The sequence below is a fragment of the Hyperolius riggenbachi genome, chromosome 10, assembly GCF_040937935.1.
Source record: "Hyperolius riggenbachi isolate aHypRig1 chromosome 10, aHypRig1.pri, whole genome shotgun sequence".
Lineage (NCBI taxonomy): Eukaryota > Metazoa > Chordata > Amphibia > Anura > Hyperoliidae > Hyperolius > Hyperolius riggenbachi.
The window spans coordinates 214,419,614-214,438,673 of NC_090655.1; the positions used below are offsets into that span (position 1 = coordinate 214,419,614).

The following is a 19,060-nucleotide window of genomic DNA, read 5'->3' on the forward strand; positions in this document are numbered from 1 at the left end:
TGCCCTCATAGTCACTCACTGCTGCTCCAGTCCCCCGCTGGCAGCTTTCCGACCTCAGAGGTCGGCGGACCGCATTGCGTACATTTTTACGCATTCCCGCTAGTGCAGGAACATTAACACATACATTTTTACGCATTACTGGATCAATGCGTAAAAATTTACGCAATGAACCAGTAACGCGTAAATTGTATGTGTTTATATTCCTGGACTAGCAGGAATGCGTAAAAATTTACGCAATGCGTCCCGCCGACCTCCGAGGTCGGCAAGCTGCCAGCGGGGGACTGGAGCAGCAGTGAGTGACTACGAGGGCGCAGGATGGCTGCATGGGGCTGGTAGAAGAACCAGGTAAGTGAAACTCATTTTTTTATTTTGCTTTAACCTTCCCTTTAAAGAGAGTCTGAAGCCAATTTAAAAACTTGTTTTACCTGTTATTTAGGTTTAGGAGTATGGCTAGTGCTAAAACGCCGGATTCCTCCAAATCCTGGGACAAAAATCCACGACTTTCAAAGTTGTGGATTTTGCTGCCCGGGGAGGCAGAGCTTAGCGCTGTAGCTCTGCCTCCATTAACATCAATCCTCTGCTGATCGCCGCCTCTCCCCCCCCCCCCCTCTCAGTGAAAGTAGATTGAGAGGGGCGGGGAGAGGTGGTGATCAGCGGGGAAAGACATGAGTAGAGGCAGAGCTACAGCAGAAAGCTCTGCCTCTACCTGGAAGTGCTTCCCGTTTTTTGCCTCGGGGATTTGGGGGGGTTTAAAACCCTCATTCTGCCGCGAAAATGCGGCATTTTAGCACTGGCCATATTCCTTAAAGGAGTCACCAGGGAAAATGTAATAAAATAAGTGCTACTTACCGGGGGCTTCCTCCAGCCCCAAGCTCCCAGTATGTCCCTCGCCGCAGCTCTCCCCGCAGCCGTTCACGGCAGCTCCGTCCCGGTCCCCGGCGATGATGTCAGGGTGACCTCCAGGTCGGCCTGTACTGCGCCTGTGCGAGTGGCGCTGTCAATCACCGCCACGTGGGCCGGAGCGAACGGCTGCGGGACATGCTGGGAGCTTGGGGCTGGAGGAAGCCCCCGGTAAGTAGCACTTATTCTATTACATTTTCCCTGATGACTCCTTTAACCTAAATAACCGGTAAAAACAAGTTTTTAAATTGGCTTCAGACTCTCTTTAAGTACGTTATATTACGTAGAAGTTGTAAGATTGTACAATGAAGGTTGTGTAATTCATAAGCACCTTTAGCTAGCAGTGCAGAACAGTTATAGGGAACACTACAGACAGCTGGTATTTGATCCAATGCTCAATTCCACCTACCTGATAATGGTGGGGGATGGTGTGACCTTCCTGTGTACAATTCTGGGAACAAAGAGGACTTGTATCTGTCTCTGATGGGTTTATATTACTGGAAACATCTATTAAATAAAAAACACTGATGAAGGGGAAAGAGGAGACTGTTGTAGAGACAGAAGAAGATGAATCTATGAATCTTTTCTGTATTTAAGGCACACTTGATCTGAAAATGAACTCAAGAGATAATTAATGTAGCAGCACTGATATATAGAACTTTCCTGGTGTTTCCTATTCTTATTTTCACTTTCAGGATACATTTGATCCCTGTAGTTTGCATAGCAGCCATGTCAGTGTGACATAAGATCTGGTTCAGTCAGCTCCCAACCAAAAGAAATAATTAGCTTTGAAGTTGTGTGGACACAGGCAAGTTCTAAGCAGGCTTAGTACTGTACACACTCATATTTATCTCATCATGGGGTTGATGGCACATAACAGTGGTTATACTGCCGGGCACACACAGCACATGGCAATGTTATCCTTACTTCCACCTGCAGTACCACGAGTTACGCTATTAGTGCAAATTCCTGTTGAAGAGAAGCACGACCGTTGCTGTGGTAACGCACATTACTAGTACATCAACCCCCATGTCACATGTCAGTTTAGGTACGCTTTAACATTTATTACTGACCTTTGCTGATCTGTGAAGGTATTTCCTCCTCTTTGCAAGGCTCATCACCCATCACATACGTCTCTTCTGGTTCCTCCTTAAAGTCTACTTTAATAGTAATCACATCTGCTCTCTTAAACAATGACACATAACAGTGCATCAATATTCTGCAAGCCCCAAACTTCTTCCCTACACTTCACACAGCATGGAGTCACTTTGATATTTGGTGCTCTCCATACCTGATAATGGTGGGGGATGGTGGGATCTTCCTGTGTACAATCCAGGGAATAAAGAGGACCTGTACATCCCTCTGGTGGGTATCTGTTACCGGATACAGCTGTTGAAAAAACACACTGACTGATTACTTCTATGGGTTTGTGTAGCAAAACAAAAACTATGGTCAGCACTGCCTTGATAATTATCTATGTGAATGTCAAACACTCTGTACAACCTGCTAAAGAATACTGTATCAACAAAAGTAATGAAAGCCATGGGCCGTACAGAGGTGAGTAATGTACAGTCCTTTATTGTAACATTATATTATGGGACAGTTTAAAACATCTTAAAAAGGGAGATAAAACTCCAAAGTAGAGGGGAGGGCGTATATGCATATGTACATATATATATATATATATATATATATATATATATACATACATACATATACAATATAAAAAAACAATGTCAAGTAATATTCCAAAAGATCATGAATAAACAGCAGAGAATGTATACCACGCAACAGTATAATGTCCTTCAGCAGTAACATGAGATGCAAGAGTGCCTGAGAATTCAAGTGTCAGTGCTTAACAAGGCGCAATGTGCAGCCCAATAGGGAGTCCACATCTGGTAAGTGCAGCAGGACAGCTCCGAATGAGCTACAAGTGAAACGTGATTTGAGAACAGCTGCAGTGAGCTAAATAGAGATGAGAGACGGAAGACAAGCAAAGATATATAATGAGAGTGACAGAGTAGGAGGCAGAGAGTGAAGAAGTGACACACTGAGCTAGGCTCAGAGGTAGGGATGATCACCGGTATGCAAATGCTTCCGAGTTTATGCAAATTTATGCAAATACTTATGCAAATATATGCAGCTTGAAAATTGACCAATTAATTTAAACCTGGGTTTAAATTCATTGGTCCGTTTCCAAACTGCATACATTTGCATAAAAATTTGCATAAGTTCAGAAAAATTTGCATCTCATTGATCATCCCTACTCAGAGGACCGGGGCTGTGGAGTCGGTACGAAAATCATCCAACTCCATCTCCGACTCCTCAGTTTATGAAACCTCCGACTCCATGTACCCAGAAATGTCTCCAACTCTGACTCCTCCACTCCAACTCCACAGCCCTGCAGAACACTGAAGATCAAAGGGGAAGAGAAGGACGATAGTTCAAGAGAGATGGAGATGGGATACCTGAATGTAGTCTGAGCAGCGAACAAGGGTGTGCCCCAACAGACCTGACCCGTGTCGTGGGCCAGGTGATGGCCTAATCTTTGCCTGGTTAAAGACCAAAGACCAGGCATAGATCGCAGCTTGTTAAAGTGGACCTGAACTCTTGCACAGGATACAAGGAAAGCAGAGAGAAATGCACCCTGTGTTTTAAGAGAGAGGAGCCTGTCTAATTCCACCTCATCTGTAGGTAATCACAAGTGTAATTTGATCTCTCAGCTGTGTCAGTACAGAAATGCAGCAGTTCTCGGAAGACACAGCTAATAAGTAAACACGGGATGTTAACGCTTTCTCTGCCTCCATGAAAGCAGGAAGTAGACACACTGCAGATGTATTGCAGGAGTTCTGTAAGCTGTAACAAAGAAATGTTTTTCTATAATGGTTATTATGCTGTTGTTTATCTTTTAGAGCAGAGAGGAAGTTCGGAGTCAGGTCAGCTTTAAACACCATCACTTTAATTCTCAGGCATCTAATGTCTTAAAGTGAACCTGAACTATTGCACAGGAAACAAGGAAAACACAACAGAAATGCACCCTGTATGCATTTAAAGAGTTTAACCTGTGTAATTCCCCCTCAATTGTGTCTAATCACTAGTTGTAATCTGATCCCTCCCCTGTGTCACATGATAAGATAAGCCCATTTGAAAGCATTGGATGTAAACAATATGTCTGCTTCCGTGAATCAGGAAGTAGAAACAGTGAAGATTTATTTTAGGATTTGTATTAGCTGTAACAAAGAATTTTTTTTTGTTTAAAGGTTATGATGATGTTGTTTATCTTTTAGAGAAGAGAGGAGGTCTGAGTTCAGTCCGTTTTAACTGCTAAAGGGCATTATATTGCTGCATTGTATGCATTCTCTGCTATTTACTCATGATTTTTTGGGAATACTCCTTGACATTGTTTAGTACAGTATATCGTTCATATATAAATTAGAACTTCGAGTGATCATATGCATATGGATTTGTGATTAGACCATTATCATGTTATTTATGGGATTTCCTGTTGCTTATTAAACATTGCGGCCAAAGTACACTGTTCCGCAGGGTTTCCCTAGCCCAGCCCTCCACTATGGGCTTTTTACCTCCCTATTTAATATGCTCTAAACTGGCCCACGATAAACAAACAAACACAGAACATTTATATCGCTCCTTTCTCCTGGCGGACTCAAAGCGCCACAGCTGCAGCCACTAGGGCATGCTCTATAGGCAGTAGCAGCGTTAAGGAGTCTTGCCCAAGGTCTCCTACTGAATAGGTGCAGGCTTACTGAACAGGCAGAGCCAAGATTCAAACCCAGGTCTCCTGTGTCAGAGGCAGAGCCCTTAACCATTACACTATCCAGCCACATACCCACATACGATAACATTTTCAGCAAAGGTCTGTACATTACTCACCTTAGCTTTCTTTCCTTTTGTTGCTTCTATGTATTAAGCTGGCCACTAACGGTCCAATTTCTAGCGAAAAATTGTTCGAGCGATCAGAAATTCTGATCAGATTGGTTGTAAATAATCTCCATTGGTGGACACAATCGATTATGAACGAGTGAAAAAAATGACGCCCGAATGAATTTTCGTCGAACGAAAATTTGGATTTTCTTGGTGGTCGTGATAGATAGGAAGCAATGATTGGTTAGTTGATGGTGTAGTGAACGAATTTTTCGTCCAATCAGAATTTCTGATCGCTCGAACGATTTTTCGCTAGAAATTGGACCGTTAGTGGCCAGCTTAAGTCAGCTGACGGTAGATAGTTAGATGGACTCTCCTGACTATTCTCTCCTGTACAAATAATAAGTCTCCTCTTACCCGGTGATGTTAGAGGCAGTGGATTCTGCATCATGACTTCCTTGTGGATATTCTAATGTCCTTCTAAATACTGCCGTTTCTAGGGGGAGAGGTAGACAGTGTCATCCAATGACCTTATAGGAACCTGACACACAATGACAGAGCCACCATCCATACGTATCCCTCTCTATTACTGGATAATATCCCACAATTCCCAGCACTGCTCACCTCTCCCATCGGCAGCTCCACTGGAGGGTTAATGACTTCTAGAATCTTCTCATGGTTTTTCTCAGGTGTCAGGGATTGAGATGGAAGCACTGCAATGGGGGATAGTCCATGGAGACAGATGCTGAATGCCAATAGCTCGTTAGATGTCTTCCTCTCTACATCAAACTCCTGTGTAATAATATTCAGAAATATCATTCTATTAATAACATGTGACACCCCCAGAAAACCCCTCACCTCTGCAGTCAGGTGTGTTGATAACATAAAACATACATGTGCTACACAAACACACGTGGCTGAGACTGCTTGCTATGCTTCCCAGTATTAACTGTTGATACGAATGGCCTTGTTATTGGAGTAGCTTAAATGTCACTGTAGTGACATATACTAGAATGCAGTAATAGCCAGGATCAACGTTATTACAATAACGTTCCTGGTTTAGGATTCAGAAACACTTCCTATCTATATATTGCTGTATATTGGTATTTAGCCCTGCCCTCTCAGTGATGCTTAGCCCAAGCTGTTAAGCTATGTAGAATTATCTGCCCAGAGCATTCTGGGAAACTGGCTTCAACATTTTCAGAAACAAACATTCTACAGTGATATACCAGACAGCTCTAAAGATGCCACCTCCTGTGATAAATGATGCTATTTTCATGACAGATCCTCTTTAAATAAAAACTGTCCGTGCTTCCTGTAAGCCGATGAACATGACATTCATTATCTTGTGTCCCATTAGAAAGATTCCATGTCCTTTAGCCTAGGCAGTACTCATGTGATCATCAGTATTATTAAGGGCTTAGAAGAAGCCGCATATTAGAAGATGCTGAAGAGCTCCTAGAGGCGGAGCAGTGCTTTTCAGCGCGGCTAGATTTAGGCGCAGCCGGCACCTACATAGACTATAAAGGGAATCACATCCACAGCGGCGCTCAGTGAGTAACGTCAGCTCCGTCAGAAGATGGAGCCGAAGTTGCTTAAAAAACACAATCATTCGGCCTCCTGCAATCGCTGTAAGCCGAATTATATCATTCCCCCACTCTCCATGGCTTCCCTGGAGGGGGAATAGTAATTAACACGGCCCGGACTTGTGCAGCAGCAGGATCAGCCATATACCGGCTGTGTCCTGCGCCCAAGTCTACCGGCGCCAATTTCAAATGTATGCCCTAGAGGGGTCCAGAAACTGTATGGTGTGACATCTCCTGCTTCATTGAGCCCATTTTTCCTTACTAGAGATGTGATGTAAAATGTAAATTGGAATGCATTGTATCTAGCTCTACAGTGAGATCCTCCCCTTGGTCTGAACCAGATTTTTATGCAGGACTAATCAATTTCAGACGGCTATTGCAAATCATTAGTTGAGTATTTCCATCAACACAGCAGTGTAGAGGTCTAGGCTACACTATCTACATGGAGTTTGAATGTTTGTGTGGATTTCCTCCCACATCCCATAAACATACAAATAGGTTTATTGGTTCCCCTCAAAATGTGATTTTGTCTATAATATTAAAACAATGACTGACCATGGTGGGGGATTAGATTGTGAGCTTCTCTGAGGACAGTCAGTGACATGACTATGTACTCAGTAAAGTGTTGCAGAGGATGTCAGTGCTATATAAATACAAAATAATAATATGGTAGGACATTAGACTCTAACTCAGTGGTTCCCAACCCATGTGCCGCAACACATACATGTGTCGCGGCAGCTTCTGGTATGTGTCGCGGCTCTCTCAGAGGGGAGCAGCGCAGTGGAGGGAGAGCTGTGGGCAGCGGCGGAGAAGGGGGCCATCCCCCCCCCCCTTCTCTCACCTTAAGGTGCTCTGCCTCCCTCGCTCTCCCCTCAGATACTAAGTGTGGCGGCGCTTGGCAGCGGGCGGGACTTCAGTGTCGCTCCAAGCGCCGGCCGGAAGTTCTGGTGCCGCAACGCTGCTCTGGTCTGTATCAGGCCAGAGTAGTGGCAAATCATCCCGCGCCGGCGACGAGACCAGACGGAGACACGGAAGGTAAGTTCCGCCCCTCTGCCAGCCACCGCACTTCGATCCGGAGGAGAGAGCGAGGGAGGGAGAGCACCCTGAGGTGCCACTCTCCTTCCCTTGCTCTCTCCTCCTGGGGGAAGGGGGGCACCTGGCTACATATACTGGGCACATATATCTCTGGCTACATATACTGGGGACATATACCGGGGACATATACAACTGCCTACATATACTGGGGACATCTACCCCTGGCTACATATACTGGGCACATATATCCCTGGCTACATATACCGGGCACATATACCCCTGCCTACATATACTGGGCACATATACCCCTGGCTACATATACTGGGGACATATACACCTGCCTACATATACTGGGGACATATACATCTGCCTACATATACTGGGGACATATACCCCTGGCTACATATACCGGGCACATATATCCCTGGCTACATATACCCCTGCCTACATATACTGGGCACATATACCCCTGGCTACATATACTGGGGACATATATCCCTGGCTACATATACTGGGCACATATTTCCCTGGCTACATATACTGGGCACATCTACCCCTGCCTACATATACTGGGCACATATACCCCTGGCTACATATACTGGGCACATATACCCCTGGCTACATATACTGGGCACATATACCCCTGGGTACATATACTGGGCACATATACCCCTGGGTACATATACTGGGCACATATACCCCTGGCTACATATACTGGGCACATATACCCCTAGCTACATATACTGGGCACATACCCCTGGCTACATATACTGGGCACATATACCCCTGGCTACATATACTGGGCACATATACCCCTGGCTACATATACTGGGCACATATACCCCTGGGTACATATACTGGGCACATATACCTCTGGCTACATATACTGGGCACATATACCCCTAGCTACATATACTGGGCACATACCCCTGGCTACATATACTGGGCACATATATCCCTGGCTACATATACTGGGCACATATATCCCTGGCTACATATACTGGGGACAACTGGCTGTTTGTCATTATGTGCATTTACTGGTGAAAAGCTGTCTCTCATTACGTGCATTTACTGGTGAAAGGCTGTCTGTCATTACCTGCATTTACTGGTGAAACGCTGTCTCTTATGTGCATTTAGTGGGGAAACGCTGTCTCTCGTTACATGCATTTAGTCTACGTGTCACGGAGATCGGAACGTTTGGTTTGATGTGTCACGACTCCAAAAAGGTTGGGAACCACTGCTCTCACTATTGTAGGATTAGACTGTGAGCTCCTCTGAGGACAGTCAGTGACATGACTATATACACTATGTAAAAGAGCTGCATAGGATGTCAGCACCTTATAAATAAGCAATACTAGTAGTTAAAAGATCTGATTAGCCCTTTGTAAAGTTCCACTTCTGCCCAGAGTCATTCTGTGTCCTACAGAGCAAGATAAAAAAAAATAAAATAAAACAAGTTAAATTTCCAGATCATTTGTGTTCCTTGTACCTCAACCCCCCTCCCCAGTCTTCCTCCACTACTGATGACAGATCTTTGCTTTTTTTCTATGTGTACCTGATTATATGTTTGTAGCTGCATGGTGTGAGGATTTGTAAATTATTACTATTATTTAGTATTTATATAACGCTGACATCTTCCGCAGTGCTTTACAGAGTACATAGTTATGTCACTGACTGTCCTCAGAGGAGCGCACAGTCTAATCCCTACCATTGTCATGTGTCCATCGTAGTCTAGGGCCAATTTAGGGGATAGACAATAAACTTATCTCTATGTTTTTGGTATGTGAGAGGAAAGTGGAAACTGGAAGAAACCTATACAGACATGGGGAAAACATACAAACTCCGTGCAGATATAATCTCCCCGGGATTTGAACTGGGGACCCAGCACTGCAAGGTGATAGTGCTATACACTACGCCACCTTGCTGCCCCAATATAAGGAGTTATGCTCAGCACAAGGGCTATGTAGTTAGAAAGGTGATCTTATAGCACTGTGGCCATGGCCTAAATTAACAGCAGTGTTCTACCAGCTTATAGTGTACTAGTAGACCTAAGCCCGTTTAAAAATGGACTCTAGGTCTGTGTTTCTGGGCGCGCGTGCGTGCGCCACCCACCGACGTGCGTGACCAACGCACGCACACCCGCTCACACGCCGCACACCCGGCTGCCCGCTCAGCTCCCTGTCCCCGTCCTCCTGTCTCCGTGAGGCTGGGTCCGTGCTGCGCACTTGCGCAGTAGCAGAAAGCATGGACAACGCTACACAGAAACAGGTGTACGCAGGGGCATAGGGGTTTTATTATATAGGATGTTTCTCCTGTGTTTGTGTGGGACCAACCAACTGGTCCAGTTTCCTTCAGATTACACTGGTGTGTGAAGGTTTGCCCACATTGGCACTGATGTGTATGGTGGAACATTAGCGTACAAGCTCTTCCAGTGCAGACTACAGAGTGACTGGGTATTGTTATAAAGTGCTGCAGCATATACTTGCGTTTACCTCCTCCGCTGCCAGTTCCAGCAATATATCCTCTCTACTTCCTGCCCCTCTCCCCCTCACACCTCTCCCATCTGTGCGTTCCACAGGGTGTCAGTGAGATCACCACCCTGTGGAGAGTAGAGGAACTACAGCCTCCATTCATTTTGTAAAACCCCTGACTGTATTGTATTGTTCCCATTTTTGTTTTTAGTTTTTTTCCACAAAGTATCCCAGGGATTTTGGAACAATTCACAACAATTAGTGGGTGGTGTCTTAAGAAGGATGCTCAGGCCAGGGCCAGTTTTACGGCTGGTTCAGACGGATGCTTGCGGAGCGTTTACCGCAAGCGTTCGGAACGTCGTGGTAAACGCTCTCATTCAAGTGAATGGGAGCATTTACACTGAGCTTTTGCGTGCGTTTACATGATCGCGGCGTTCGGGTCCCAATTTTCGCTAGCGTTCAAATTGCCCCTGAAAGCAACATGTAGCTTCCAGGGGGCGGCCAACTGCGACAGCTAATGTCCCCCTAGGGAAAGAAAAAACGAAACCGCATCGGAACGCGATGCGAAGGCTACTGAAAGCCTGACTGTGCAGCCGCCGCAACGCCCCTAAACGTGACGCCACGCAGACGTCCGTCTGAACCAGCCCTTAGGCATAACTCCCAACTGTCCCACTTTTGGAGGGACAGATCCTCTTTGCGAACCCTGTCCCTCTTTCTTCCTCATGTATCCCTCTTTCAAGACTGATGTACTGATCTATAAAAATATATGTATTTTTCTACTGAAAATGTGTTTTATTGGCTTTAAAGAAAACCTAAACTGAAAATTAAAAGCCAAAATAAACATACACAAGTCATACCTACCTCCCATGTAGTCTACTCCTAAATCACTTTCTCCTCTCCCGAGTCCTGTTTGTCCACTGTGATCAATGGAATTCTCTGTCTCCCATCTTGAAAATGGCCATTACCCCATAGCAGCTTTCTGGTCAGCACACTGTTAAACTTTAACATCGCCCACTTGAGCCATAGGGAAACATGGACATTACCTGGCACATCAGTTGTTCTCTCAGCTATAACTGACAGCAACTGATATATAACTGACAGCAACTGATGTAATTCAGTTCTGACAAAATGTTGTCAGAACTAGAAGGGATCGTTGTCAGAAGAAAATGGTGAGCTTCTGAGAGCTTCTGAGAGGAACTGAGGGCAAGGTAACCAATGTTCATTTTAAGTTACCTTGTGTGTTTATTTTAAATAATTTTACTCAGTTCAGGTTCCCTTTAAAGGACAACTGAATTGAGAATGATATGAAGGCTGCCATATTTATTTGCTTTTAAGCAATACCAGTTGCCTGGCTATCCTGCTGATCCTCTGCCTCTAATACTTTTAGCCTTATACCCTGAACAAGCATGCAGCAAATCAGGTGTTTCTGACATTATTGTCAGATCTGACAAGATTATCTGCATGCTTGTTTCTGGTGTTATTGAGACCCTACTGCAGCCACATAAATCAACAGAGCTGTCAGGCAAATGGTATTGTTTAAAAGGAAATAAATATGGCAGCCTCTATATTCTTCTTACTTAATTTGCCCTTTACACTTTATTCACATCCTTCAAATTGATATACAGTATTTCCTAAACTCCTAATTTCAAATGTTAATATGAAGGAAAATGAACCAGGATAGAAAGGACCAGTGTGGTTTGAATTATAAAACAACATATTATTCTTATGAAATCTTTATGGCAGGGGTACCCAAACTCTTTCGATCAAGGGCCGGGTCAACATACTTCAGACTGCTGGGGGGCCGGAGAATACATAAAATGATGTAAAAAAACTTTATATTGAACCTAGGTATTGTAGACAGCGCCTATTAACATGTGCAGCCCTAATGTCTCCCATTTATCCAGAGCCGATACTATGCAACCAACACAGCATGTGTAGATAGTATGCCCCCAAACATGGCTTTCTGGCTTCCAAGTGGAAGGGTGGTGCCAGAACTTCTAAGCTATATATGGGCCACCAATATTTAGAGATGCAGCAGGCGGCATCTATAAGTAAAGCATTTGTGTGTGGGGGTCAGTGAAACTCCCCCCGCATTTGGCCCGTGGGCCTTAGTTTGAGGACCACTGCTTTATGGGATATCATGTGTAACTAGGGGGTGTGATGGGGCATGGTTAGGGGGTGTGACAGGGGCATGGCTTAAAGGAATCGTCAGGCAAAAAAAAAAATGAGTTTCACTTATCTGGGGCTTCTACCAGCCTCATGCAGCCATCCTATGCCCTCATAGTCACTCACTGCTGCTCCAGTCCCCCACCGCCAGCTAGTTTTGTTTCAGTGGGCCGCATTGCATACATTTTTACACATTCCCACTAGTGGCTAGTGGTGCACCGCGTAAATTGTAAAATGTACGCAATGCGGAAAATGAAACTAGCTGGCGGCGGGGGACTGGAGCAGCAGTGAGTGACTACGAGGGCACAGGATGGCTGCATGGGGCTGGTAGAAGAGTACATTTGAATGTATGCCGGTAGACTTGGGCGCAGGATCCAGCTGTTAAATGGCTGGTCCTGCTTCTGCACAAGTCCGGGCCGAATTAATTACTATTCCCCCTCCAGGCCGCCATGGATGGTGGGGAATGAAATAATTTGGCTTCCAGCGACTGTTGGAAGCCGAATTATTATGATTTTTAAGCAACATCGGCTCCGTCTTCTGACGGCTCCGACATTACTCACTGAGCGCCGCTATAGACTGAATCCCTTTATAGTCTATGGCGGCGCTGGCTGCGCCCAAATCTAGCAGCGCTGAAAAGCACTGCTCCGTGGTAGAAGCCCTGGGTAAGTTAAACTCATTTTTTTTTTTGCCTGACGATTCCTTTAAGCTCTCAGCCAGTGTTGACTGTATTTAGTGCCAAAGGTGAAATCATCAAAAGGTGGACTTATCCAAATAGTAAAATATGCCTTTGCTCACACTCTGCTTAGTGTAATTTTTATTAGTCTGTACTGTTTTCTTCAGTAGTGGTGTTATCTGAAAATAGAATAGAGCGTGTAGTACTAGTTTCCATTTTCTCCACAAGGTGGTGATCTCACTTATACCACGTGGAACAGATAGGAAGCTATAGAGTGGGAGGAAGCAGAGAGGAGACATTGCTGGGACTGGCTACACAGGAGGTAATACGATATTATTATTATATATTATTTACTCCCAGTATCAGTCATCTTCCCCCATAAACAGCAGCGGCTGTCACACACATGTATGCATTTAGTTCATTTCTATAGCTGTGTCATGACATGTAGTCCACAGTGTCAGGGCAGTACAGAGATCAGTAATCCATTCACATCAGTCTCTGCACCAGGGGAGCTTACACTTTACACTTTAATTCACATGGCTCACCACAATCACATATTATTACTATTTATCTTTTCCATATTCCACAGTGCTGGGCTGAGAATCTGAGATCACTGACCCATTCACATCAGTCTCTGCACCAGGGGAACATACAATCTACTGTCTGCAGGCACTACTCTAGTTTAGGCAACTTTATGGAAATCTCCAGAGACAGACAGCCGTTTTCTTCTTTATTATATGTCTGTCTAGCTTTGACACATTCCATAGCACTGTATAGAAACCACTCTTCTATTAAAGCCAGTGAGTGCCAGGCGTGTTTGATTTCCTTATCACAGCCTAGCTGGAGGGTGGTGGATACAGATATGTTGCGGCAGTTTCCTTGTTCCGCACTGTGAACTCCCCTGAGCTGAACAGGACCTTTGCACAGGAGTAATCAGGTGTAGATTGACACCTGTGAGCTTCAGGGGCGTATTTCCTTGGGAGCCATAAGGGGGGTCCTAACTACTACTTCACTCATCCTTCAGATCAGGTGTTTTGTGACTACACTTGGTATGTGTGTGAAGATCATAATGGCCAAACTTGTTTTATGACCCTTGCAGGATGCCCCCCCCCCCTCCCCTCCAGGCTGTGAGGGTCACCAGGGAAGGCAAGGGAGAGGCTGTGAACATTTTTGTACTGTTTCTTCACTGCCATACTGTCTGTTTGATTATGGTGGCACATAGTGATAACTTTCTATGTATGTATACACAGGACTGTGGAGAAAACATCTAAGTGAGCTGCAATAGTCATCTCTTTGTCATATGTGTCAAGTCCCTATAAGGTAAAAACAATGGTGCATGAACCAGCCATTAGATGCTGGTTCTGGGGCCCCGGGCAGTGAGAGTTCCCGGGGCCCCAGGCTGGCTCATGCACCATTGTTTTTAATTATTGTAGTATCCCATGCAGTTTAGTTAGGAGGGGGGCAGATGAGAGGGAATATCCTGCACGCTGGTGCCCCCTGCTGGTCATATAGCCATTGTCTATATGCAACTGAAGCCCTCTCCTACTAATTGGCTGACTTGCTCAGCTTTTGCTTGATTATCACTGCAAGCTAGGTGTATTATGTGTGCACTTCTCATTGGCTTATAAGCAGCCTGCAGGCTTTATAAAGCAGCAGAGAACTGTTTGGGAGTGAGGTTCTCCAATTGTGTGTTTGGTAAGTCCCTATAAGGTGTCAGGATGTCACTGTCTATTTCTCCATGGAAACATGGGAGTATTTAGAAGGACACAACGACCTCTACAAGGAAGACATGGAAAATCAGCTGCCCCTCACATTACTGTGTAAGAGGGAACTTTCCTTAATTTTCTCTAAAGGAAAGAGTAGTACAGAGGTTTTCACTTAGGTCTCCTTTTATCCTATGTAATAAAACCTAAGTGTCCCTGTGTCTGTGCTTCTGCGCTACTGCGCATGTGCAGCACAGACAGCCATTGGGACAGGAGGACGGGGCTAGGGAGCCTGGCTGGCGCGTGCGTAGGCAGACAGGGGCGAGCATGCGCTGGAGGGGGGGGGGAGGATGCGCGCACATCTTTTAAACAGGCGTAGGTCAACTAGTGTAAGAATAAAATAGAAACAGAGTGTGTGTTTCCTGCAGATCAAGTTCACAACATCCTCCACCATAATCAGGTACATGGAACTCAAAAGTGACTTCAGACTGTCAGACATTATGTTCTGTCTCGTCATTGTTGCTAATGTGTTACAAATGTTATTAACCTAATGTTGTTGGTTTAGGATGAAGAGCAAATTGATATAAAAGCTGTGATTAAAGAAGAAGAGGACGAGATAGGTGATTGTCAGTCCTCAGAGGAGGAGATGGTGATGACAATAAAAGAGAAAGTAGAAGAGATGCATGTGAGGGATGATCAGCTGTCTATGGAGGAGGGTAACACTACGAGGGCAATTAAAGAGGAAGAAGAAGTAGAGACACCTATGAAGGATGATCAGCAGCCTATAGCCAGAGGTGAAATGATGGTGATCGTTAAAGAAGAAGAGATATATGTGAGGGAAGATCAGCCATCTATGGATGAGGGTGAAATGGTGAAGACAATTAAAGTAGAAGAAGAAACACCTATGAGGACTAATCAGCAGTCTCTGGAGGATGGTGCAATTATGCAAGATGCATGTTTTCTAAATATCATACCAGGTAAGAAATTTACCCAAAAAGTTGAAATTTTTCAAATCTTGCCTTTCTTCTCAATGTATATGATATGCCGACTGGAGGTAGTTCCACCAGTGCTGTATGTCTTCACAGTAGGCTTGTAGTGACTAGCAGATCATGTAGTATGCCTAAATTACTTTTATATGACTAATGCCAAAGGAAAAACAATAAACACATTTTTTTGGTCTCCAGTCAATATTATTGTAGGAGATCAACAGCTTGGCTTGTCAACATAAAAATCAAATTTCAACAGCAACTGGTCTGAGTGTATTAAGTGATAAAGATGGTAATCCTGCTTTTTCTGCTGTTATGATTTGGAGTTATCACATACTTAAAGAGAACCCGAGGTGGGTTCTAAGAACGCTAATTGCACACAGAGACTGGGTCTGCATATACTGCCCAGCCTCTGTTTCTATATCGATCCCCCCACAGGCTCCCCTTGTGCTCTGCTTGACCCCCATAAATCATACGCCGAGCTGTTGACACGCAGCGTGTCGCAGCCGGCTGTTTACCTCTGGATCTGTCAGTCTCGGCGCTCCCCCGCCTCCTTCATAGCGCCGGTCCCTGCCCGTGTCCCTTCCCTCTCCGCTGATTGAAGGGAAGGGACGTGGGCGGGGACCGGAGCTATGGAGGAGGAGGGGGGGGGAGCAACGAGACTGACAGATGCAGAGATAAACAGCCGCCTGCAACACGCTGCGCGTCAACAGTTCGGCGTATGATTTAGGGGGTCAAGAAGAGCGCAGGGGAGCCTGTGGGGGGATCGGTATAGCAACAGAGGCTGGGCAGTATATGCAGACCCAGTCTCTGTGTGCAATTAGCGTTCTTAGAACCCACCTCGAGTTGTCTTTAAGTATGTATATGCAGACCCAGCCTCTGTGTGCAATTAGCGTTCTTAGAACCCAACCCGGGTTCTCTTTAAGGAGCACTAGCCCTTTAGTAGTCAGTGCCAAACAGTTGCATACTGGGGGTACTTTTTATCTATAATATACTCCTCCTCTTTTCATGTATTTCCCTGCCTATTGCAGTGTTTGAGTTCTGTGTATTGCAGTGTTTGGGTTCTGTGTATTGCAGTGTTTTGGTTCTGTGTATTGCAGTGTTTGGGTTCTGTGTATTGAAGTGTTTGGATTCTGTGTATTGAAGTGTTTGGATTCTGTGTATTGAAGTGTTTGGATTCTGTGTATTGAAGTGTTTGGATTCTGTGTATTGCAGTGTTTGGGTTCTGTGTATTGCAGTGTTTGGGTTCTGTGTATTGCAGTGTTTGGATTCGTGTTTGGGTTCTGTGTATTGAAGTGTCATAGATCTTTGTATTGCTGGGTCTGCATATTGCAGTGTCAGGGTTCTGTAGATTGCAGTGTCAGTTATGTGTATTGCAGTGTTGGAGGTTCTTTGTATTGCAGTGTCTGAGTTCTGTGTATTGCAGTGGTGCACACTGCTGTTTGGACTGCCTCCTGTGTTCATGGTGATGTAACAATAAAAATTATTGAAAGCAGTATTTGCTGTCTCAAGTGTTGTTATACTGGTGTGATGATTGCAGAGAGCTCCATGTGTGACAGGCTGAGGTGTGCCTCTCAGCTGAAATGCAGTAGACTTGACTCCTTTTATATTGTTTCAGTTGTTTTACACCTCCACCGTTTTATGTTTTTACTTATCACTCCTCTACTTGGAGGTTGTATGTTTTAAATAGCCCTTATCTATAGAAACTACCCAATCTATCAAGAGTGGGATCAAACTTTTTTACACATATTTCCCTTGGTTTTCTTGGTCCATCTCACATCAGACCTCTGACTGGGAGAGATGTGCACCCTATTACTGTATTTCTTCCCCAGCACGCCTGTCACACATTCCAGAGCTCTGTGACATCGTTCACTGCTAGAGCCACATACATGACTGCACACGGGGAATGAATGTTCTCTAACTATATTTATTTCTCCAATAGATGGACAGGATGGTTGGAGCACCTCAGAGGAACATCTTATTTCACCTACACATCATAATACAGATTATGATGCAGTGATGCAATATTCTCTGGGAGGAAACCCCATTATTGGAAATACACATCACAGACTTTACCAGGAGGACACTAATCCTGAGGAATCTTCTGATAGATCACTTCCTGTTACCCCAAATAACTGTCTATCATATCCATGTAATTCAGAGCAGTCTTCCTCCACTAAGTCCCACACTGCTACAGAAGGAGATGAGAAGCTATTTTTGTGTCCCGAATGTGGTAAAAGTTGTGGAAAAAAATCCCATCTTACTTCACATCTTAGACAACACACCGGAGAGCGTCCTTTTCCGTGTTCAGAGTGCGGGAGAAGCTTTAGCATGAAAGGAAACCTCCTTAGGCACCAGAGAAGTCACACTGGGGAGCGGCCATTTTCATGTGCAGAGTGTGGGAAAAATTTCATTCAAAAAGACGTCCTTGTTAGGCACCAAAGAAGACACACGGGTGAGAGGCCTTTTTCCTGCTCAGAGTGTGGGAAAACTTTCACTCGGAATTCAAGCCTTCTCATACATCAGAGAATTCACACCGGAGAGCGGCCGTTTTTATGTTCAGAGTGTGGGAAAGGATTTACTCACAAAGGAGATCTTCTTACACACCAGAGAAGTCACACAGGCGAGCGCCCTTTTTTATGTACAGAGTGCGGGAAAGGTTTCATTCATAAAGGAGATCTTTATACTCACCAGAGAAGTCACACGGGAGAACGCCCTTTTTTGTGTTCAGAGTGTGGGAAAGGCTTCATTCGTAAAGGTGACCTTCTTACCCATCAGAAAATCCACACAGGCATGCGGCCTTTTTCATGTACTGAGTGTGGGAAATGTTTTACAGAGAAAGGAATTTTGAATAAGCATCTGAAAACGCACAACCGCTAATGCTGGCGACAAGAACGATGAAAGTGTGAAATATTGTATTTTGCAGATGATAAATGTGTGGAAAAGGGTTAAAGGAAAACTGACCTGAGAGAGATATGGAGGTTGCCATATAGATTTCCTTTTAAAAAATACCAGTTGCCTGGCTATCCTGCTGACTTTTTATGCATCAGTAGTAGTAGTGTCTGAATCATACACCTGAAACAAGCATGGGGCAAATGCAACTTAAAGGAGTTATCAGGCTTTTCATGCTCCGCACCCCTCCCCCAGATCTACTTACCCGTGGCTTCCTCCAGCTCGTTGCCGGCGACATGTCCCACGACGCAACTCCGCTCAGGGTCAGCCACGTTCTGCGCCTGTGCGAGCGGCGCTGTCAATCACCGCCATGTTGTCTGCGCTGTACTGTGTGCCTGTGCAGTACAGTACGGACAACGTGGGGGTGATTGACAGCGCCGCTCGCACAGGCGCAGTATGAGGCCGACCCTGTGGTAGGCCTCAGTACCGGCAGGGATTCCGGGCTGCATGCTGCGTCGTGGGACATGTCGCCGGCAACGAGCTGGAGGAAGCCACGGGTAAGTAGATCGGGGGGGGGGGTGTCAAACAACTAATTTGCATGCTTGTTCAAGGTCTATGACTAAATGTAGTAAAGGCAGAGGATCAGCAGGACAGCCAGGCACTGTGCCTTGTTTTAAAGGAAAAGAATATGGCAGCCTCCATAAGTGGATCCGTGAGAGGAAACTTTTAGCCCCACCCCCATCCTGCATTATTGGATTATTGG

The 19,060-nt window shown here is 45.0% G+C and overlaps 2 protein-coding genes across 4 annotated transcripts in view; one reads left to right on the plus strand and one right to left on the minus strand.

The window, feature by feature from the left end:
- LOC137534448 (zinc finger protein 84-like) overlaps nucleotides 1-9,946 on the minus strand; it is a 20,639-nt gene extending 10,693 nt beyond the window's left edge. For 2 of the 3 annotated variants that reach the window (XM_068255943.1, XM_068255941.1), the window contains exons 1-6: nucleotides 9,899-9,946; nucleotides 5,410-5,577; nucleotides 5,203-5,281; nucleotides 2,192-2,289; nucleotides 1,974-2,085; nucleotides 1,310-1,407 (exon numbers count right to left, since the gene is read on the minus strand). In XM_068255943.1, the coding sequence (XP_068112044.1) occupies nucleotides 1,310-1,407; nucleotides 1,974-2,085; nucleotides 2,192-2,289; nucleotides 5,203-5,236 (342 nt within the window). In that variant the 5' untranslated portion in view covers nucleotides 5,237-5,281; nucleotides 5,410-5,577; nucleotides 9,899-9,946. The remainder of the gene's footprint in view (nucleotides 1-1,309; nucleotides 1,408-1,973; nucleotides 2,086-2,191; nucleotides 2,290-5,202; nucleotides 5,282-5,409; nucleotides 5,578-9,898) is intronic. The other variant, XM_068255942.1, reaches the window with a different exon arrangement.
- Nucleotides 1-18,559, plus strand: part of LOC137536798 (zinc finger protein 91-like) — a 100,807-nt gene extending 82,248 nt beyond the window's left edge. Inside the window, exons 20-24 of the mRNA XM_068258998.1 lie at nucleotides 3,260-3,374; nucleotides 3,813-3,836; nucleotides 12,976-13,038; nucleotides 14,985-15,396; nucleotides 17,348-18,559. Of these exons, the coding sequence (XP_068115099.1) occupies nucleotides 3,260-3,374; nucleotides 3,813-3,836; nucleotides 12,976-13,038; nucleotides 14,985-15,396; nucleotides 17,348-18,285 (1,552 nt within the window). The 3' untranslated portion in view covers nucleotides 18,286-18,559. The remainder of the gene's footprint in view (nucleotides 1-3,259; nucleotides 3,375-3,812; nucleotides 3,837-12,975; nucleotides 13,039-14,984; nucleotides 15,397-17,347) is intronic.
- Nucleotides 18,560-19,060: the final 501 nt, after the last annotated feature.